Consider the following 23,696-nt stretch of genomic DNA (forward strand, 5'->3'; position numbering starts at 1 on the left):
TATACATTTCCAAAACTATAACATTTTCTTACCTTATAATCAATATAATAATTAATGTTTTATAATTCTAGTTATTTATTATTTTATACAATATATTTCCATAGCTTGAATTATATATACTATGAAAATTCAAATTCCCATGAATAAGTACTTACAAAATACCTAAACTTTTAGAGCACTTCAACTTAACAACTATGTCAGGATTCTCTTCAAGCAAATGATCAAAAAACTTTTTTCAAAAATAGTAAGAAAATGTTGCTTTAAAGTTGGAACATTCAGGTTGCGGGTACGATGGAGCAATAACTCTACACCATCTCTCCCACTGAACACAGCTCTAAATCCTGGACAGACTACAAGGAGCAGCTATTTGAGGATTCAAAAGTAAATAGCAGCAGATGGACTGAGGAAGAAGAACAGAATTCAAATACCAGCAAACAAGTGGTAACATGATTAACTTTTTTACTCCTGTATCCCCTGGTCTGAACTCAACACACAACAAACAAAGAAGTGAGCCCTGAAAAGCAGACGGAAAGAAAAAGCCCAGGAGAAGCCTTTTAGTTCTGGCTTATAGGAAAGGGAATGCAAAACACTCAGAGAGAATGTAAAAAAAACCCTCAATTAAAAAAAAATTATTTTGTTCATTTGCCTACCCGCTGGACTTCAGGCAATCCTCTGCTGACGATGGTAACAAATGCAGTGACAAAAGAGGGAATGGGAGTGAACAAAAGACAAAACCCTAAGAAAGGAAACATTCTTCTAGGTTTAAAGAAATGACAGTTTCCAAAGGGTACAGCCAAATACCATTGGTCTTTTTCCCTTTGTGATCTCCTGCCACATAGCCCCAAAGACAGTGTGGCTGCGGAAGTGCACAGTAGATTAGGGTAATGAAAGTCATAGTATTTTGGCCAAAGGACCAAAAAAAAGGTATCCCTAAAAACTGGAAATAACCAGGGAGATCATGAGAGAAAAACTTGAGAATATGACTGTATAAAGTTGCTTATGAATCACATAGTTTATACCAGAATAATTTCTGGCAATCTACTTATGCCAATTCCTAAGCCCTATGAAAGATACTAGAAATCACCGGACTTTGTTAGTCCAGAAACATAAATTTTAACAAAGCTCCAGGATGATTCTGGCCCATGTGTTCTTTGGGAGATTACTCCAAACACACTACTGTAAAACGTCCACACTTTTCTTTCAAAAAAAAAAGCGAGATGGGAGATCACAGCTAGCAAGGTCAGGGCAAGGAGGCTGAACACCACAGCAGGGCACAGTCAGACATTCTTGAGGGTGTAGGAAATAACTGGAAAGAGAATAAGCACCAAGCTCAGAGTAAAATAAATTTAGCACATTTATTCTGATAGGGTAAAGATACATTTGGGTTATCTTGGAAAGAGGCAGGGTAAAGTGTGCAGGACAGGACTTTTGAAATATACCCTCTTCTTAGCAAAACAGCAATTTTTCTGGTGAAAAATTTTTTTTTAAATTGAAATTCTCTGGAAATTACTGTAGGTCATATAGCAAATGAAAAAACATTCATTCAAGAGAATCAACTAAATCTTAGTAAGAATGGTGAGGGTCCATGGCATTTGAGCCATGGCTTATTCCATTAACCTCCACCATCACTACCAAGCTCTACACCTCTGCATTACAAAAGCTTTAACCGAGGCAGTCTACTCCAGGCAGGTGCAGCCAAGATAAGGAGGGCTTCCTCTCCACCTACCTTCTACTCTAGGACTATGGCTTTACCCCATGAGGAGCAGGCTGCTGTGTTTTTCACTTCTCATAGCCTGTGCTGCAGAAGCTACATTCTAGGCAGACATAGCAAAAATGACATGGTCTGCCTTCCCCCATCCCATCCCCACACATAGGGTGGAAGCTCTACCTTAGGCACGGCAGGCCAAGGCACCGGGGGTTCTTGTTGCCCCTGTTACAGCTTAATTGTAGGTAAAATGATCCACTGCAGAAGGACCAAGCCAAAAAGACTAAGGGCACTCACCACCACCACTTCTAGTTCTCACTCTTAGAGCAGGAATGTTACTCAGGAAAAGTGGAACTTACCCCAGAAGTCTGGTACAGTGGCAACAAGGTTTTGGCCTGGCAGAAAGGTAGGTCATAAGGATGAAGAGTTCTCCAGCTCTGCCTGAGGAGGCTATCCTTACATGGAAGAGAGAGTGGAGAGCTCTAAGTCTAAGGGCATTGTTGAAAACAATACAGGTTTTTCTGGGGAGCAATTAAGAGAAAGATGTTAGCTTCATGATACTAGCAAAACAGCAGACAAGCAAGTTTAATAGAATCAAGAAAAGAGACAATCAAGATGAGCCCTTCTGAGATCACAGGCAACTCTGTATGCAAGAAAGGATGTACACATATGTTCGGCTTTACCAAGAAGGGGTAATCAAAGCACAATTTGGGGCCAGACCTGAAAGTATTCATCAGGTTGCATCCTGACCCACCCAAAACGCAGTAGCCTCACTGGCACGAGGTACTTAAACTCTAACCAAACACTGAGTGAACAGTAAGCTGCTCTGACCCAAGGGCAATGCCTAGAAAGCTAGGCTTCAAAATCACACTCATCCATGGAAGTCTGGGCAACTATGTCCATATTTAAAGGCTGGGTCCTCTCAGAAGCAATGGCAGAGGGAATCTTCACATTACCAGACCCCGGCTGAATGTGGATGGGTAGCAGGGGTAGGGGGGTGAGTAAACTACCTTAACTGTGATAGCAGTCTCTAAGTCAAGCACACACATCCAACGGTAAAGGATAAAAAATATAACTGGCTAAGAACAACCTTTGATCAATTAGTAGCTTATAACATATGAAGAGTGACCCCTAGAGGTCAAGATTAAAATCTCCTACCCCAAGGTGGAAGATAAAAACAATTGGAAAGACTCAGAGCTGGGACCTCAAAAGCTATGCACTGTAGAAAAAAGGTGGGTGGGGAGGAACATTTCGCAGAACTGGTTGGGCAAAGTTAACGTCATTTGAACTAGTGAGCAACAAACAAAACAACCTTAAAGGTCGGGGAGGGGAGATCTAAAGTGTTCAGTTAACAACAAAAAATTATGAGACACACAAAGCACAGTAAAGTGTGACCAACATACAGAAAGAAGAAAGCTGGCAACAGAAACTTCCTTTGAAGAGATCCTGATGGTAGACTTAGGAGAAAAAAAAACTTCAAATCAGCTGTTATAAATATGCTCAAAGAACAAAAGAAAACCATGCCTAAAGAAGTAAAGGAAGGTATGTTGACACTGTCTCCTAAAGGAGATAATATCAATAAGGAGGTAGAAATTATTCAAGTTATTAAAACGAACCAAATAGAAATTCTGGAGTCCAAAAGTACAATAACTGAAATGAAAAATTTACTTGAGGGGTTCAACCATAAATTTGAACTGGCAGTAGGAAGAATCAGCAAACTTATAAGATAGATTAATAGAGATAAGCAATCTGCAGAACACAGACAAAAAAGATTGGAGAAAAATAAACAGAGCCTTAGAGAAATATGAAACATAATAAAATAGAAGAACATAAGTATAATGGAAGTACTAGAAGAAAGAAGCATTTTTAAAAATCAAAGAAAAAAATGGCTGAAAACTATTCAGATTTTATGAAAAACATCCAAGAACCTCAATGAACTCAAACACATCAATTGTATAATCAATACATCCAAGAAGCTGAATGAACTCAAAGTAGATTAACTGTTAATAGAACCACAAACATCCAGACATATCATACCAAAAATGTTCAAAGACAGAGGAAATCTTTCGTCCTTGAACAGAGGAGCAAAATAAAAATGATACATTACACTCAAGGGAATCTAGTAAGATTAACACATTACTTATTATCAAACACAATGGAAGTCATCAGGCAGTGGAATGACATATTCAAAGTGTTCAGAGGAAGAAACTGTCTAACAAGAATCATACCCAGCAAAATATTTTTCAAAAAAGATGGCAAACTAAAGGCAATCTCAGATCAAAAAAAATGGGAAAAAATTCACATTGCTAATAGACTTACATTAAAATGAACACCAAAGAAAATATTTTAGGGTGAAAGTAACTAATATCATCAACACACTGAATCCATGCACACATAAAAAAGAGAGCACCAGTAAAAGTAATCATGTATGCAATTTCACAAAACAATACAGTTGAATATTTCTTCTCTTGATTGATTTAAAAAGCAATTTCAATAAACAATATGTATATAAGTGTATTGTTAGGCCTTTAACATATATAAATGTAACATATTTGACAATAATTACACAATCATTGTGAGTAAGAGCAAAAAGCTATATGGAAATAAGAAAAAGATACCATTTAATAACTCAAATCAATAGCAAGAAACTAAGAATAAGATAGGGTTAACAAAAAGATTACTATAACAAATATTATCAATATAGACTTGCTCTTATTTCTTTCACCAGCTTCCATAAAAGATTTAACATTATATAAGACATAATATTAAATAAATCTAATACTATAAGAGTATATTGTTGAGTTTTTAATATACATAGATGTGTTTCATATGTATATATGCACACACATACAAAAAGGAAGTGTGTAGCAGAAAACATTGTTTTGTTGTAATTAAATCAGTACAAAACTGAAGTCAATTTTGATAAATTGAGATGCATATTACAAGGCTTAGATAAAACAATAAGAAAACTCAAAGATATTACTTTAAAAATTCTTAAGGGAATTAAAATTGTATGCTAGAAAATACCTGCTTAGTACAAAAGAAGGCAATAAAGTGGCAGCAGAGGGGTAAAAAAGACATAAGACACATAGAAAACATAAAGCAAAATGGCAGATGTAAATCCAACCTATCAATCAAAACATTACGAATGGCTTGAATAACCTAATCAAAAGGTAGATATTTTCAGATTGAATTAAAGAAAAAAAACAGGATCCACCTATCTACCATCTACATGAGACATACTTTAGAATCAAAGTTACAAACAGGTTGAAAATAAAAGGATGTATAATATAATCAACCACCATGAAAGAGAATAGAGTGGCTACACTAATATCAGAAAATAGGTATTAAAACAAAAATGTTACTAGAATTAGAGATACCTTCATACTGGTAAGACAGACAAAGGGACCTAATAGACATCTACAAAATATTCCAACAGAATACAAATTCTTCCAAAAATACATGAAATATTCTACAAAATGGATTATATGCTAGGACATAACAAGACTCAATGAATATAAAAGAGCTGAAATCACACAAAGTATGTTTTCAAACACAATGAGTGATATCAGAAATTAACATTAGAAAGTTTGGGAAATACATAACAGTGGATACTAAATAAGACATTCCTAAATAATCAAGAATTTATAAATAATCTCTTTATATTAATGGTGAATCGATTTTGAGCAAGATTAATTGACATGAAAATTCACTAGAAAATAAAAGTCTTTTCAACAATGGTACCGAGACAACTGGATCCAGGCCGGGCACGGTGGCTCACACCTGTTACCCCAGCACTCTGGGAGGCTAAGGTGTGCGGATCATTTGAGGCCAGGAGTTCGAGACCAGCCTGGCCAACATGGTGAAACCCTGTCTCTGCTAAAAACACAAAAATTAGCGGGTGTGGTGGCACGCCCTTCTAATCCTAGCTACTGGGGAGGCTGAGGCATGAGAGTTGCTTGAGCCTGAGAGGCAGAGGTTGCAGTGAGCCAAGATTGTGTCAATGCACTCCAGCCAGGACAACAGACCAAGGCACTGCTCAAAGAAAAAAAAAAAATCTATTCTTGGCCAGGTACATAATCCCAGCACTTTGGAAGACTGAGGCAGGAGCATAGGCAGAGGCCAGAGGCTGAGACCAGCCTGGGCAACATAGTGAGATCTCATTTCTACAAAAAATAAACAAAATTATCCAGGCAGTACAGCCTGGGAAACAGAGCAAAACCTTGTTTGTTTGTTTGTTTGTTTGTTTGTTTTTTAAAAAAGAAGATCTATTCTCCCAACAAATTTGAAGTAGAAAATACATTTTCCTTAACTATAGTCACTATACTGTACTTTAAGTCTCCAGAACTTACTCATGTTATAAGTACCTTTATAAATGAAAAGTTTTATATTTGAAAGTTTGTACTCTTTGACGAACGTATCTTTCCATTTACGGTTAGCAAAGCTGACCTTCATTTTATGTTTATTGATTCTTTGGATTTTCTGAGTTTGTACAAAGTGGCATCTTATGTCTTCTGCCCATTATTCTCTTGGAAATTTTAGTGTTTTCTATTGTTTCTAAGAGCTCTTAAGATATTTAGGTTATAACAGCATTCGGTCATATTCATTGCAATAACTTAATATTGCTCTGTAACTAAACTTTGTATTTTTATCATACCGATATGTACTTTACAGGTTTTCACTTTTACTAACCAAATTTATCGATTTCTTTTCTTTCTGACATCTGCTATTGCATTGATGCTTAGAAAACCTTTCCTTTTCTTAAAATCTAACTGATTTTCATGAATACTTTCTTTTAATTAAAAATAGTCTACAGTAAACTCTGAAACTTCTATTATCTGGGCATAAAGCATAGATATAATCTTAAGAGAAAAGTAACAGTTAATTTCCTTTATTTCAAACAGAAAATGTCTCCCTTTCTCCTCTTATTTGTCATGCTATTTTTATCACATACCAAATCTCTATGCATGTTTTAAAGTTTTTCTTTATGTTTCATTGATCTATCTCTTTATTTTTTGCTAGCCCCATTATTGTGGTTTTGGAATATATTTAATTATGTATGATAATGCTTGCTTCCTTCTCATTACTTATATTTAAACATACAAAATATTTGCTATTCTCGTCCACATGTTTTTTATGGTAGACTTGAAAAACCACTTGCTAAAAAATTTCAGAAAAATATTCTACCAGGACTTTGATTGCAATTATATTAAAGCGATAAGTAATCTGGGAATAATTGACACCTTAACAATATTCAGTGTTTGCAGCCATGAATGACTACGTCTCTACATATATTCAAACCTTTTATGTCTCTCAATCAAGGTTAATATTGATAGTTTTCTGTATCTACACCTCGGATTTTTCTTTTCAACTCCCTCAAAAAAACCAAGCCTGAAAGCCCTAAAATCTGACATTATTTGTATGAGAAAAGATAGTTGCTAACTTATTACATGTTTTCATTTTGTTACTATAGAAATCATTTGTTTGAGTAAAAGCTTTTCCTTCCAATACAAATTTAGGAGGTTGCCAAAAAGAAATGGGTAGTAGAATGCATGCTAATTACGTACTCCATATAGGACTTTTAAAATACGAAATTCTTATGCCTTCAAAGCAAATACTATGATGATATTAAGTCTAAAATTATATGTTAAATTTAGTTGGAGGCTAACAAATGAAAATTAAAATAACTAAAAAGTGAGCAAAGCTGGAGAATAAAGTGAAGAACAAACTCCCACATATTTTTATAATTGGCTAGCTTGATCCCGCCAACATTGCAGCCAATAGCCACATGTGGCTACTGAGTACATGAAATGAGACTAGTCTGCAACAAGTGCTATAAGCATAAAATGCACAATGGATTTCAAAGACTTAGCACAACATTTAAAATGTTTCATTAATGTTCTCCTTTAATTTTAATTGCATTTATATTTTGAATATTTTAAGTTAAATAAAATATATAATTAAAATTATACATTTTGCTATTAATTTAATATTGAATTAATTTTGCTATTTTATTTTTAAAATTTGCCCATTACACAATTTAAATTATAAATATGGCTTGCATTAGATTTTTATTGTAAAGCACTGTGCTAAACTGCTTTCAAAAATTAGCTGGTACTAATTACTCTTTATTCTGGGTTGCAAAATGCCCCCAAATAGTATAATTCAGTTTTCTTGATTTTAATTTTTTACACATTAAAACAATTATGTCTTTGGCTTGCAAGTTCAAAGTTTAGTAAAAGTCAATGATTGTACTATATATTTCCACTCTGAAATATTATAGAAGTGTTCAGAAAACATAGAGTACATATGTGGAGCTTGATGAATAAACTATAGCACATGCTAGAGAAAGAGCGAGAAACAGAGAAAGAATAATGTTATAAGATATCAAAATATATTTTATGTATCAAGGTCACAAATAATTTCAAAATTACTAAATAGTAAAAGCTGAAACCCTCCATTATCTTCTTCTTAGTCATTAAGAAGAAATTTATTAATAATAGAATAAACTAATTACAACAGGCATTTGAAAGGATAAAGAGTTCTGGGGCAAATATGCTTAAGACATTTTAAATTTTTTTTTGTCAGATTTTAAACTTTTGTTACACCATTAAACAAGAAAACCCCAAGTTTTATGCCTGTTATTTCTTGCTATTAGAAATGCTCAGAGCATTTATGTGTAACCCTTCTGTGACACTGAACACTTTCTACCTTAACCTAAACTGCAAAGTCCTTGAAATTTTGACAGCTTTGTCCTCTTGATTCATTTTCTACCATCGTACCATTCCTTGCCAAATACCAAACACAAGACCATACACATAGTGGATGTCAATGATGATTTACTGAATGAAGGAAGGGATGATTGAATGAAGGAAGGGATGACTGAATGAAGAAATGATTATGATCTCCTTTGCCCCTGTGTGTTATAGCTTAAAGACATTGTGTCCATAAAAAATGTGTCCAAATTTTGTAGGTATATAGAAGAAAAAGAACATAAAATGCCAGTAATATTATACTAAGTCCTTGATTCTTATTCGACATTTTAACATTTCCTCTTAAATAATAACACAGGAAGTTTTTTGCAATACGATAATTTTCTCAACTCAAGATAAAACTGTACACTATTGCCTCATACTTTATATATTAATAAAAAACTGGGAGTTTAAACTCTCCATTTTTATTTTATTTAATCACCTACATCAAAAATACATTATTTCTTCAAATACTTAAAATATTACACCCAGGGATGATAAAACAAATACACAAATAATATGATGTATCTAAATTTGTACATCAGTTGAATGTGTCATGTATATTCAGAGACACACATATAATTTATGTTTTTATCTCCTTGCCTGCTAGGAATTATTTCCAGACCTACTATTTTACATCAGATCTTTACCAACAGTTTTCCAGTTGCAAAGACCACTGTATATATGTATTTCCCAGCAGTATTAGAAACAAGAATATAATTTTGCTTGACTTGTATAACCCTCTGAGGGCTATGAAACTGCATTTCAAGAAATATTAACTAATGTCATTTGAAAGGTGATCTTTAAAATGCATCAGAAGTGAGTGTGGGTGTGTTTGTGTGTATGTGTATGTGTGTGTGTGCGTGTCTGTGTGTGTGTGTGATAGAAAGGTCTTGAAAAATAACTGTATTTTGGGGGTGCTTCTGATGTTTGCTATATGAACATTGGCCTTTTTTAAAAAATAAGATGCTCAGATATTCTGCCAAAATGTGCTAAAACAAAATCACTCAGATAATATGAGCTAGTCTAGAGATTAATAAACTCTCCAATTTCAAAAGCTTATACAAATAATGAGATGAAAACAGATAATTTTCAGCCATCAAATATTTCAAGACTTCACTCTGTTTCTATGACATATTCATCCCATACAAAAGATTTGCTAAAGGGGTTGTAATGGCCTTCTGGGACAGGAAGAATAAGGTTTCTGGAGAAAATGTTAAATTAATTTTGATGGTGATGCAAAGTTAAGAAAGGGTTGTTAAGGGATGGCTTGCTGCCACGGGGTGGGGTTTTGTTTTGGTATCCTTTTAGAGCCTGCAGGTGTTTGGCACTAGTTAAAATCAGGGCCAGCTGTGATATTTCAATAGTTCTGATATTTTCCTCCCAATAGTTCTCAGAAGTGATGCTTCAGGGTGATGTCTTACACCTGATATATTCGACTTGTGTGGTACAAATGCGAAGACTCTATTAAATAACACCAGGTTTGTGACACCCTGTGCCCTCTCTTCCCTACCCTCAGGTCATGGCATCCATGACAAAGAAAAACACTAATCAGAGGCTTCAATCACTCATAGTTTTTAATTGAGCAGTTTAATCAAAGATGGTGATATGCTGGAATCACCAAGTAAAAAGTCTTAAGCAAAGCCTGAAAGTAGAATGGCACATTCCCTTTTCATTCTCAACGTAGACAATGATGCTTTTAATCCCTCTCAGTGGTGAGATATATACCTATGTTTGCAGGAATTTGAATAGTTTCTATTAAAAGCTGTATTTTCTTTTAAGTGTGTTTCGGTTGGAAATCCTCAAACCACAATGTATTTCATGCACATGTTCCCAAGGGTATGTTAAATAGGACCATACTGAGGTCATCTAGTAAGTTTTTGAAACTTTTTAAGAATTCCTTTAATGTGCTGCACAATCTTGGCTTGATTAAAAGAAGATATTTTAAGAAAGCACTTGGAAAAATGACTGGCTATTAAAATCTATATGCAGATAATCTATATTATACATCTATAATGCACAGAGCTTTCCACAGATAATTTATCATTGAGAAAGACAATAAAACTCCCACTCTAAGGGTTTTGAATAAAAACTCCTCAGAACTTTCAGTAAATGCAGACCAATCCCCTCCCAACCAGCCTGCAGTATTCTTGATTGACTTAACAGTGGATGCCTGCAGGATCACTTTAACTGTGCAAAGGTCTGTCACATATAATCAGAGGATAAAAGGTAGACAATCTCTCATTTATCCATGAAAAAATATCATCTGTTGTTTTGGTTGAATCGAAAAATCAAGTTATCTCAATCCATGAGACTATGATGAAATTGTTAGGCTAGAAATAGTTTCTACCATCAAGTAAATTTTTGTTGTCTCCAAGTTCAAACCACAAATGAAATGCTGTAAATGGTCTACTTGAGAAGTAGGCACTCAAATTTTTCTGCCGTTACTGAGTCTCCCAATCCTGGCTTTTGTTGTTGTTGGTAGACATACCCCTTTTCACTTTATCAAAGTCTCCATTCCTACGCCATGTTCCAGGCCTTGTACTTCACCCAAAGCAATTTTCAGTTGAACTAGCAGCTGTGCTGGCACAGCGCACATGGAGAGTGGGCCACACGCGCCAGCGGTGCGTTCCCACATCTGAACAGAAGTGGCCGTTTCCATGCACCCAGGGCCAAGAAACTCTGCAGCTCATCAGAGGCAAAACAAGGGAGGATACCTTAAACGGAAATCATACTTAGAAAAAACTTTTACGGAAAATGAAAAATAAAAGGATTTTCAATCATCAGAAATGAGGAAGGGAACTTCTCTTCTTGGCATAGATTTTGCAGATATATTTTTATAAAAGGATAGTAGAGTGCAAGCTTAACTTAATGATCCCCATCCCCAAAGCTACACTGGATTTTCCTCTATCCACTACACAAAGGTAAGTAAAAGAAGTTAAACAAGAATATAACCTTAAAGGGCACCATCATAACCACAGCTACTACTAGGCATTGGCTGTTTACCATCCTGCAATCCTTGTGCTGTTCCCTTCATAAACAGTTATCTCAGATGCTATTTCACCATTTTACACTTAAGGAAACTAAAGTCTAGAAGTTTATAATAAACTGTCCACCAATTTTGACTCCATGGTCTTAACCATTATGTTACACTGAGTTCCCTCAGATCACCAAGGGTTTTACAACCAGCCCTGAAGATAGAGCTTGTCAGCCTCACTCAGGAGTACACAGGATGATAGTTCTGGTGGGGAGGATTTCAAAAAGGGGAAGGGGGACTGCAGAGGAGCAACTTGATTATTTGGAAAACTTGCACATTCCAGAGTTAAACAACTCATTAACCCCTACCTTTCTAATAAATAAATTCAAAATGGACTTAAATAGCAGGTACACGTTGTGTACTGAGTTTCTGCTAAGTCACAAGCACTGGATATATCATAAGTTTGTTGAATAAATGAATGAACTAAGTCATCACAGTTAGATGTCATCTGGAGGGTTTTCAAAAATAATCTGTTTTACACAAATTTACACACAGGGCAGTTTGTAGAGACATTTGTAATAGTATGAAAAGCTTGTACGTTGACTTAGGTAATATAAATTTTCTCCATTTTGGAAACTGGCTAATGACTGAAAATATGCCATAGACCAATAACAAAATTTTTTGTAGTTCCAGAAGAATTGAGATGCAAAGATTAAAGTAATTACATTGAACCACAAGAGAAAATTAGTTATAAAAATCCTAATTATCCTATATTCACTTTGAGCTAGCCAATAAAGTGAATTATTTTAAGATAGTGGGTGGGATTATAAATCTTTGTTTATCAAAGTCTAAAAAATAGGTAGTGTTAGAATATACTTAATATATTTTTAAATAATATAATTATTTAAAAATAACTCTTTGCTTTGGTGCCTTCATCTCTAATAAAACACAGATGGAGCAATAGAAATGCTGATGGAAAAACTCTTAGGAAATATCTCCAGAAAAATGTACCCTCAAACTGAGGTAAACATGAAGTTCTACATACACCTCAATACACGACAGCTTCAAATGATGGCTTGGCCTCACTCAAAGTTATAAAGTGAGAAAAACAGTCCCCTGGTCTACTATATTCAGAGTATGCACAATGTTACCTCCTTGTAAAGAATCACCAGGCATTAATCCACTGATGGTGTGGGGTCCCTTTCAGATGAATTCACATAGTACACACCAAATGGGCCCCTTTATCTCAAATACTTATTGACCATTATTGACCAATGTTTTAACATGAACAAAGCCTTGAGATATTCACAATCTTGGCCAAAAAAATAGCACAAGCAGAATTCCTGAATTCATTCACTTTTGTTCTCCAGTAAATGTAGTAACCATTAAATTTAAAATATTTCAATTTTCTTTTAAGCAGATATTCATGTAAGATAAAAGGCACCAAAGGTTTTCCAACAAAGGTCTCCTCCCTCAAAAGGTGTATTCTATGCTCAGTAATTTATTTCTAAGAAAAACCTGCCACGATATAAATATAAAGAACCCAAGAAAATATACCCCATAGTTTTGAATGTTGGAAACTGACAAGACAGTTGAATAATCATAGTGAAAGCTTTAAAATGGAGTCCCTCTACTTTTGGGGATCAATGGATGAATTTGAGAAATGGTAAATTGCTTGTAGTTATATTGATTGAAGTAATAAAATCAAAACATTATTTTCACATAATCTAAAAATAATCACTTGAACAATGTTATAAAGTAAATATATTTTCAGGTGACCCTGTTCCTGGAGCCCAAAAAGGAGCCTGATAAGCAATGTAGAGCACAAATATCTATCTGTGTAAAATTTATGCCTTACAAATAACACATATTCATCAAAGCAAACAAAGTCCTCTCATCTGCAGAATTAAATATGACTTGCTCTGTACATTTTAAGATAATCATATGATCAGAGAGATAATCTTATGATCAGAGGTATAATCATATGATCAGAGGTTTATATATATAATCATATGATCAGAGGTTTAAGATAATCATATGATCAGAGGAATGAAAGTTCTCATATTTCTTCCTACAAAGAATAGTCTCTGAGTACCCAACCCCAATATCTCAATTGTGTATATTTCTGTTTTTCAGGAAAATTAAATACCCTGGCCACAGAAACTTCATGTAGTGGCTGATGAAGAAATACAGTATATTAAATCTAACAGAGACATAAGTATGCTTATGGACAGGCACTTCTAAGTTCTGGTTCTTTTTATCTCAGACCCACAAACAATTTTAATATGATGGTGAAAATTCACATCATGTGACTTAAGCTTGCGATCAATGGCAAAGGTACCTTGATATAAGTCAATCTGGACAGAAAACAGAGGCGTTGTTAAACTTCAAAAACAAACCTGAGGTTCTGCAAATACATTCTTCATGTTGTTGATTGGGCCATACGGGACTCCACTGCCTTCAAAAAGATGTAACCACTTGCTGGTCAGTTCTTCTTCAAACCTAAGAAGACAAACAAGGATAAATTTTTTACACAGGAAGGAATGTAACACAGCCTCTTCTATCATGTGGCCCTCTTTGAAAGCAAGCAATAGTCATAAAACTATGTTTCCTAGTCTTTCTTTACACCTCATTTGAGAGAAGATTGTCTGTATGAAATGACTTGAGTGGCCCTGTAGTGGATAAGAGTAGCCACCCAGGTGCTAGTGTTTAAAAATCCATCATTTAGAGATGTAATTCTTCCTATTTCTATTGCTATGAACTCTCTGAGCAATTTATGAATTTAATAATAATAATATCATTGTACTTTGAGCGTGAAGTCATTGGGCAATATGTCTTTTAGGTCTCAGGTAGTGGAAATCGGGTTAGGATAGGCACTGATATATTATTCTTCAAAACAAAAAAAATACTAATATAGCTGTTTTAAGAAAGCTTTGGGAAAAGTACACAAAAATTAATGGTCACAACCATTGGCCTACAAACGACCTTTGCACTGTGATTTACTAACCAGCACAACTCAAGACATGCAAAGAGTGATATTTCAGTTTAACCAACAAAACTCAAATTCATCCAAATCCTTTGTCTGTTTTATTTCTACTATAATTTAAAATTGGACTTCATAGACAGAAAATCACATGGATTTTCTTTATTTTCTCTAATAGGTCTTAAGGAAGGGAAGCTAACACATTTATGAGATTTATTGTTTTATATTTATTCTCTGTAAAAACAGTGAACACAGAAATAAAATCTTGGATCTATAGGGACACCACAACACAATTAGTTTCTAAGGTATGAAGAATTTCAGAATTATTATTAAAATATCGAACCTGTTTTAATTAATTAATTAATAATCTAGGTAACCAAAGAGACATTTTTAAAATATTAGCCAAAGTAGACTAAAATGTTTTACTAATATGAAAGGGCTAGTGAAACAACAGTAGAGTATTCATGGACTTCCCTTCAGTTCTCCTGTACATAGCTAGAATTAGCTTCAAATCTGCAGACTCCAGAGGAAAATGTATTAAATTTACTTCTTTCACCATTCAAAAAAAGAAAAAAAGCATAGAAATAGTTTCGGCTGGGCGTGGTGGCTCACACCTGTAATCTCAGCACTTTGGGAGGCCAAGGTGGGTGGATCACCTGAGGTCAGGAGTTCGAGACCAGCCTGACCAAAATGGTGAAACCCTGTCTCTACTAAAAATACAAAAATTTAGCCAGGCATGGTGGCGGGTGCCTGTAATCCCAGCTACTTAGGAGGCAGAGGCAAGAGAATCCCTTGAACCCAGGAGACAGACGTTGCAGTGAGTGAGGTTGCACCATCGCACTCCAGGCCTGGACAACAAGAGCAAAACTCCATCTCAAAAAAACAAACAAACAAAAAAAAAGAATAATTTCAATACTGAAGGACACTTCATTGATTGCTATATAAGAGAAGAAATGAAAAACAAGAAATAAAAAGAAAAAAATGGAATAAATATATGTTCCAAAATAAGGCTACTATATGAACAATGATGTTCAATCATATAAGTTTTTACTTAAGGATATAATAAATATTTTTTATAAAGGTAGTATTACATTTCACTAGGAATCTAATCAATCCTATCCACACATTCATTTACTGATTGCCCACTATACACCAAGTATTGATTTTTGTTTTTAAGTATATGCCTTCCATTTTCTCTCCAATTTGATGGATAAGGATTTTTTATTATACATTTTAATTTCAGCCCACTAATGTTAACTACCCCTATTTGGTATACAATAAAATACTTCACTTCTAAATATAGTTTTAAAAAATCTTTCATAAGAATAACAATGCAAGGTTAAATGTTTGGGCTCTAATCAATTCTTTACATTCTTACTTTCTTTTCAATGACTGTTCCAGTCATCTCCTGGCCAAGGCCTCCTAAAATATATATAGATAAATATCATCAGAATGATATATGCTGAAAGAATAAAAGAGATACTTTGAACCTGCAGCCTTTTCGAATAGGGTGTCAATTACTTAAGTTTTCATAAATGGAGTGTTAAAACAGTTAGCCTGATAAATTTTCAAGACAACAGAATTTATCACCACTGGACTCTCCAAAGTGGCCTGAAAGATCTACACAGAAAACGCATGTCAATATCCAAACAACCCATGGCTGCAGGTTAGCCAACAGAAAACTCAGGGGAATAGTTGAAGTTTTAGTATTTATATAAGCTTTTCACCACTGGGCAAAAGAAAGGGATTTATTTCATGTTATGGAAAACAATGGATGCACTCTTGAAATGAGACTGCAGGAGCTGCAGTTGTGACCACTGTTTGCGTCTTTGCGTGGGTGTGGGTGTGGAAGGGTTCTGAAATGCCATGAACTCAATCAGAGAGAGACAGAACATCGTTGCATTCCACTGCTCTCAGAGGACATATCCATCATTTTTTTTCTAAAAATCTATCTCTTGATCTAAATCGGATGTGGAATCCTTTATGCAAAAAGCTGTAAGCACATGTTTTTATTAACCACAAAAATTCTGCTAAAAAAAATTTTAAAAGCTGATCTAAATCACTCAGGGCAATAGATTTCAGAAGATAAGACAAAAAGAGTGTCCTCAGATCCAGCTTAGCAAGTGAAGCTAGGGCCTTCACTGGGAAATTATTTGGAGACTCACAAACAATTCAAATTTAATTGGCAACTTACTAAATCAACACATATATTTCATTCTAGATTTTTGTAAATTCACTTAATACTGGGAATGAGTATTATGAATCAAATGGTATCATTTAGATAGGTGAAGCACAGCTGATGTTAAATTTCCTAACATCAACATTCCACTTAAGAAATGAAACATTCTTCTCTTTATAAAATGAATTAAAGTTGCAAATGAGACAAATACAAGACCAGAGAGAAACTAACAAGAGATCTCAGTCATGAAGGTGAGAGCTGGAAATAATTGTGACATTAGTGACAACGAAATGCTGGTTATTAAATTGTTTAGTCTATATTTTGTCAATTTTATCTTCACAACCACACTATACAGTACCATCCTCATTTGACCAATAGGAAACTCAGGTTCAGAGAAATTAACTTGCTCAAATTCATACAGCTTTTAGAGTCAGATGTCATGTTTCAAGCTGAGACTGCTTAACTCCAAAACCACATTCTAACACATAATGACTGTAGCAGAATACATTCAGAATGCATAGCTTCACATATTTTATTCATTATATATGGTCACAGCTAAAAAATGAAGGAGCAGAGGTGAAACTGTTCATTTTTTGCACTAATAATATGCTTCTTCACTTCTATCGTATATACCTCAGTATATATTATTACATTGATACACATTCATTCCCGATGCTTTTAGCAAGAGTTTGTTTTGCATCTGCCATGGAGATTGCAATAAAAAAGACCGTCCCTGTGTTAAGAGTTCATATAGGCTAATGGAGAACACAGCTATGAAAATAGATGAATTACAATGCAGGATGCTGAAACAAAGATACGAAGAAACAACTTATGGTTGAAGCAACAAAGAGGGAGACTTGCACTGGACCCACGGAGGCAGGAAAGGGTTCAAAAACAACGCGATATTTGAGCCAAGTGTTGAAAGACAAGTTAGAATTAGACATATGAAAGATGAGAGTAAGGCTCTTCCAGGTAGAGAGAGCAATATATACAAAGATCTAACTTGGAAAGAATCTGAAATCTCCCGTGCCCCAAGTGGCAGAAGATGAAATGTGACAGAGAGTTTAGAACCAGAATGCAAAGCAACTTGTCTGCTATGCTAAGAATATTGGATTTCTTCTTGCAACAAGGAACCCAGAGAGGTCTTTAGGCAGGGGACTGACCTACTCAGCACTGATGCAGACAATGGGCTGATGTAAGTGAGACTAGAGTTGTATGGCTGATGTAGATGAGAAACTTGACAGGAGGCAACATACGCTTTGCCTCTGATGCATCCAAAATCTGCTCATTAGTAGTATCTTCCATATTATTATCAATAACAAAAACAAGTTCCCATTTGAAAAAAAAATTGTTTTCTAGACATTCCCAACCCTTTTAATTACTCTTATATATCTGTTTTCAATCCACCATCACTCCCGAGCCTCTGAAATCTGGTTTGGTCATGAATGCCTTTTCTTACCCAGTCTCTAAAGGTCTCCAGTGATCATTTGTCAAATCCAATATTCTTTTCATGGTTGTCATACTACATCACTATGTAGTATTTGATGATGTTAACTATTCTACCTGGAGGTCTTGTGACACCATTCTCCCTTGGTTTCCTAGATTTTTATTTATTTATTTATTTATTTATTTATTTATTTATTTATTTATTTTTGGAAACAGAGTTTTGCTCTATCATCCAGGCTGGAGTTCAGTGGTGCAATCTCGGCTCACTGCAACCTCGACCTCCCAGGTTCAAGCAATTCTCCAGCCTCAGACTCCCAGATAGCTGGTATTACAGGTGCCCACCACCATGCCTGGCTAATTTTTGTATTTTTAGTAGAGACAGGTTTCACCATGTTTGCCAGACTGGTCTCAAACTCCTGACCTCAGGTGATCCTCCTGCCTTGGCCTCCCAAAGTGCTGGAATTACAGGCATGAGCCACCACACCCGGCCCTCCCTTGGTTCTCTAAATACTGCTTTGGACATTTGTGCTTTTTTCTGACACTCCCAATATTCTTTGTTCTCTTTTACTCACCTAAGCCATCTTGTCATCTCTATGCAGATGACACCCAAATCCATATTACCAGCCCAGACCTTTCTTTCCCTAGTTCCCTTTTTCTAAGTATCATAGGATAATTCCATTCAGATGCATTAGCATCCCCATGATATCATGACCACAGAAGATTTTATGATTTCCATTTCCTTCATAAACCTAGGATTCCTCACTTGCCAGAATTCACACCCTTGGCTAAACCTGGAACTCCTTCCTTTTCATCATTTCTTACAACTTAGATACAATTGCCTTATAGAATCAACTACTCTTCCATTCACACTGTAACTATCACAGTCCTGGCCCTTGATTCTGCACACCCAGACTATAGCAATATCTGGTTAAAAACATATTGCCTCCAATATTCCTCCTTCCAAAAAGTCACCAATGTTAGGTGTATCTCAAGTCTGTTTGACTGTCTCCTTCCCCAGTACCACTATCTTCTCTCACACTAAAAACAGACTGTTACTTGACTGCCATTTACACAGTAATTAGAAGATAATTGGCACTCAATATTTGCTGAATGAGTGAATATATGATGATTTGGAAAGAATAAGAGTCTCTCAGTGACATTAGTTTGAATTAATGTGGTACATAATTGTCTCCTAAAACCTTGGAAAGACTACGTTTAATCAGACCCAGACACTGAGAGAAGGACGACAATTTGAGATCCTTAGATTAAAATGGAATAGCACAGCATCTCCTCTTAATTTTTCTTTGAGACCAGTCCCTAAATTCTGTATGTCTTGCAGAAAATCTTGCAGTATGTCTTAGGGAAAAAAAAATTCACATTTCAAAAACTGACTAACATAAAAATGCTTAAAACATCATGTTTCAATTTAGGGACTTCCTATACTTTCCAGAGTCATAAGATCTCAGGAATTCAAATGACCTTAAAAATCCATTCTTTTAGAGTGACAGCAGCAAGATGAAGGAATAGGCATTGTATAGCTGAACTCCTCCACAAAGAAATCCAACTAGTAACTAACATCAGGCAAAAGTACCAGTCTGAATATTCAAGGACTTGAGAGGCTGAGACATCCTATTGCACCAAAAAACTGAGAAAAACTGTAATGAAATGGTAAGAAGAACAATTCTCTGGCCATGTCACTTCTCTCCCAAGCCAAAACAGTACCACACACTGTGAATTGCCCTACATTCACAATTTCTGCAGTGGGAAAAGTGGAACTCAAAGCAGATATTCAGGTTCCCCACCATTCCGAGATCTCATGAGAAATTTTGAGAGTACCAGCAGGGCTAGACCACCTAGGCTCAGTTAGAAACAAAGCACAGGGTTGGAGCTCATAGCAACAAATATACAAACCTTGGTGGTTGCTCTGCATTCTGGCCAGTGAAGGTACCACACAAGAGAAACTAGCCAACAACATTATGCTGCAGGAAACACAGACCACAGGTCTTCCAGGCTTGAACCCACGAACAGCCTCCATACAAAGCTGGTGCTCTCATTGAGTCTTCCTCAGATTGATTCCAGACAGCTTCTGTACCAGCTGTATAAGTCAAGGAACTCAAGCCTGGGTGGCACTGGCCATGGTTGTCCTGGGCTTAGAGCTCCTTCTAGTGCTGCAATAGCTATAGTGATCATGGGCTTTGGGACCACTACAGAGGGTCTGCTCAAGATTTCTGGACAGGTTTACTGTTGAGCAACATTACTAGGCATAACCAGATGGTGAGGACTGTAACAAATATCTCCTTCAATTCACAGGATCAAAACACAACCACAAGGATCAGGAACAATCAGGGAAACATGACATCACCAAACGGACAAAATAATGTGCTGGGGACTGACCTTGAAGAGATAGAGATCAGTGAAGTGCATAACAAAGTATTCAAAATAGCAGTTTGTGTGTGTGTGTGTGTGTTTTGTTTTGTTCTGTTGTTTGTTTTTGTTTTTTGTTTTTTGTTTTGTTTTTTGAGACAGAGTCTCGCTCTGTCACCAGGCTGGAATGCAGTGGTGTGATCTTGGCCCACTGCAACCTCGACCTCCTGGGTTCAAATGATTCTCCTGCCTCAACCTCCTGAGCAGCTGGGACTACAGGCATGCACCACCACATCCAGCTAATTTTTGTATTTTTAGTAGAGACGGGATTTCACCATATTGTCCAGGATGGTCTCTATCTCTTGACCTCAGGTGATCCTCCTGCCTCGGCCTCCCAAAGTGCTGGGATTAAAGGTGTGAGCCACCACACCTGGCCCAAAATAGCAGTTTTAAGGAAGCTCAGTGAACTTAAAGAAAATACAGAGAAACAAATATCAGAGAAATGTAACAGAGAAATTAAAATAATTTTTAAAAATCCCAAATCCTGGAGCTGAAAATGAAGTGAACCCCACCCAAAAAAAAAAACTGCAATAGAGAACATTAAAAAAAGAATTAACCAAGTAGAAGAAACATCTGTGAATTCAAAGTCAGATTATTTGAAAATATATGGGCAGTGGAGAAAAAGAAAAAAAAATGAAGAATGCTTAATGGAGGTATGAGACCACATTAAAAGAGCAGTTGTTGGCATTCAAGAGAGTGGAGAAAGGTAAAGGGGTACAACCACATTTAAAAAAATAACAGCAGGAAACCTCCCAAGCCTAGAGAAAGATATAAATATTTGTTCATGGAAAAATCAAAGTTCTCCAAACAGATTTCATCAAAATCAGGCTAACCAAATATATATTATAATCAAACTGTCAAATATCAAAACCATAGAGAGAATACTGAAAGCAACAAGAGAAAAGAAGCAATTAACATATAAGCAACTTTCAATACACCTGGCAGAAGATTTCTCAACAGAAACATTTACAGGTCAGGAGAGAGTGAGATGATACATTTAACACATTGAAGGAAAATAACCGTCAACCAGGAATACTGTACCCAGCATGTTATCCTTCAGAAATAAAGGAGAAATAAAGAGTTTTCTAGACACATAAAAGCTAAGGAAATCCGTCCTGCCTTACCAGAAATGCTAAAGATCATTCTTCAAGCTGAAAGAAAAGGACATGAGTGAGTAATATGAAAAATCTGAAGTATAAAACTCACTGATAAAAGTAAGTACACAATCAAATTCAGAATATACTCATATGGTAATGATGGTGTGTAAATTACTTATATCTTTAGAATGAAGGTTAAAAGATAAAACTATTAAAAACAATAACAACTATGATAATTCATTAAAGAATATGGAATGTAATGTGATGAATGTTGTGACATCAAAAATTCAACATGTGGAGAAGAGGGAGTGAAGTGAAAATGTAGAGTTTTTTGTTGTTGCAATCAAAAATTGTTATTAACTACAATAATGTGCTATAACTATTGTTACGTGCTATAACTATTACAAAAATCATAAGTTCTTGTAAACTTCATGGTATTCACACAGAAAAAATACACAAAAAGTAAAAAACAAGAAATTAAAACATACTACTAGAAAAAAATTCAAATAACCACAAAGGAAGACAGCAAGAGAGAAAGAAAAGTAAAAGTATCTACAAAACAACTACAAAACAATGACTGAAATGGCAGTATTAACTCCATACCTATCTGTAAGTACATCGAATTTGTTGGATTAAATTCTTCCAAAAAAAAAAAAAGAGCAGAGTAGTTGAATAAATTAAAAATAAATAAATAAATAAAAGTAAAAGGAAAGAAAAACCAGTTGGTTTTCTTTTCTTTCTCTTCTGGTATGCTGACTACAAGAGACTCCCTTCATCTTTAAGGATACCCACAGACTAAAAGTGAAGGAATGGAAAAATATATTGCACACAACTGAAAACCAAAAGAAAGCAAGAGTTCCTAGACTCAGAAAAAATAGGCTTTAATGCAAAAATTGTAAAGACAATAGAGAAGGACCTTATATAATAATAATGGAGTCACTTCAGCAAGAGGACATAACAATTGTAAATACATATGTACCCAAATCAGAACACCTAAATACATAAAGTAAATATGAATAGTTCTAAAAGGAGAGATTAACAGCAATACAATAGTAGTAAAAGACTTTAATATGACATTTTAAAAAATAAACATATCATCTAGACAGAAAATCAACAAGGAAACATTAGACTTAATAATGATCTAGGCCAAATGGAAATATATATATGTAGAACATTCCATCCAACACATTCTTCTCTACTACATGTAAAATATTCTCCAGGACAGATCATATATTAGCCTACAAAACAAGTCTTAAAAAATTTAAGATTCAGCCAGGCATGGTGGCTCACGCCTGTAATCCCAGCACTTTGGGAGGCTGAGGCAGGTGGATCTCATGTGGTCAGGAGTTCGAGACCAGCCTGGCCAACACGGTGAAATCCCTTCTCTACTAAAAATACAAAAAAAAAAAAAAAACAGCTGGGTGTGGTGGCACATGCCTGTAATCCTGGCTACCTGGAAGGCTGTGGTAGAAGAATCACTTGAACCTGGGTGGTGGAGATTGCAGTGAGCCGAGATCGTGCCATTGCACTCCAGCCTGGGCAACAACAGCGAAACTCTGTGTCAAAAAAAAAAAAAAAAAAAAAAGATTGAAATCATATGAACTATCTTTTCTGACCAAAATAGTATAAAAATAGATATCAGTAATAGCGGAAACTTTAGAAAATTCACAAATGGAAATAAAACAACATGCTCCTGCACATGCTCCTTAACAAGAGTTAAGAGCAGCCTGGGAAACATACTGAGACCCTATTTCTACAGAAAAAAAAAGTTAGCCAGGTGTGGTAGAATTTGTAGAATTTGCTTATAGTACAAAGAGGCTGGGGCAGGAGGAGCGCTTTAGCCCAGGAGTTTGAGGTTATAGTAAGCTGTGATTATACCACTGCATTCTAGCCTGGACAACAGTGCAAGACTTCACTTCAATTAAAAAAAAAAAAAAGGAAGGAAGAAAAATGAAAGAAAAATTATAAAATTTCTTGACGTGAATATAAATGGATACACAACATACCAAAATCTATGAAACACAGCAAAAGCAGTACTAAGGGGAAGTTTATAGCAGTAAGTGTCTACATCAAAAAGTAAAAAGATTAACAATAAACAATCTAATCATGCACCTCATGGAACTAAAAAAGCAA

At 35.3% G+C, this 23,696-nt stretch overlaps 1 protein-coding gene across 3 annotated transcripts in view; it reads right to left on the reverse strand.

The window, feature by feature from the left end:
* Window positions 1–23,696, reverse strand: part of SUGCT (succinyl-CoA:glutarate-CoA transferase) — a 719,374-nt gene that overhangs the window by 350,988 nt on the left and 344,690 nt on the right. For all 3 annotated transcript variants that reach the window (XM_034963995.3, XM_003808696.7, XM_063605682.1), the window contains one exon: window positions 13,834–13,936. In XM_034963995.3, coding sequence (XP_034819886.1) covers window positions 13,834–13,936 — 103 coding nt within the window. The remainder of the gene's footprint in view (window positions 1–13,833; window positions 13,937–23,696) is intronic.

The sequence above is a fragment of the Pan paniscus genome, chromosome 6, assembly GCF_029289425.2.
Source record: "Pan paniscus chromosome 6, NHGRI_mPanPan1-v2.0_pri, whole genome shotgun sequence".
Taxonomy (NCBI): Eukaryota; Metazoa; Chordata; class Mammalia; order Primates; family Hominidae; genus Pan; species Pan paniscus.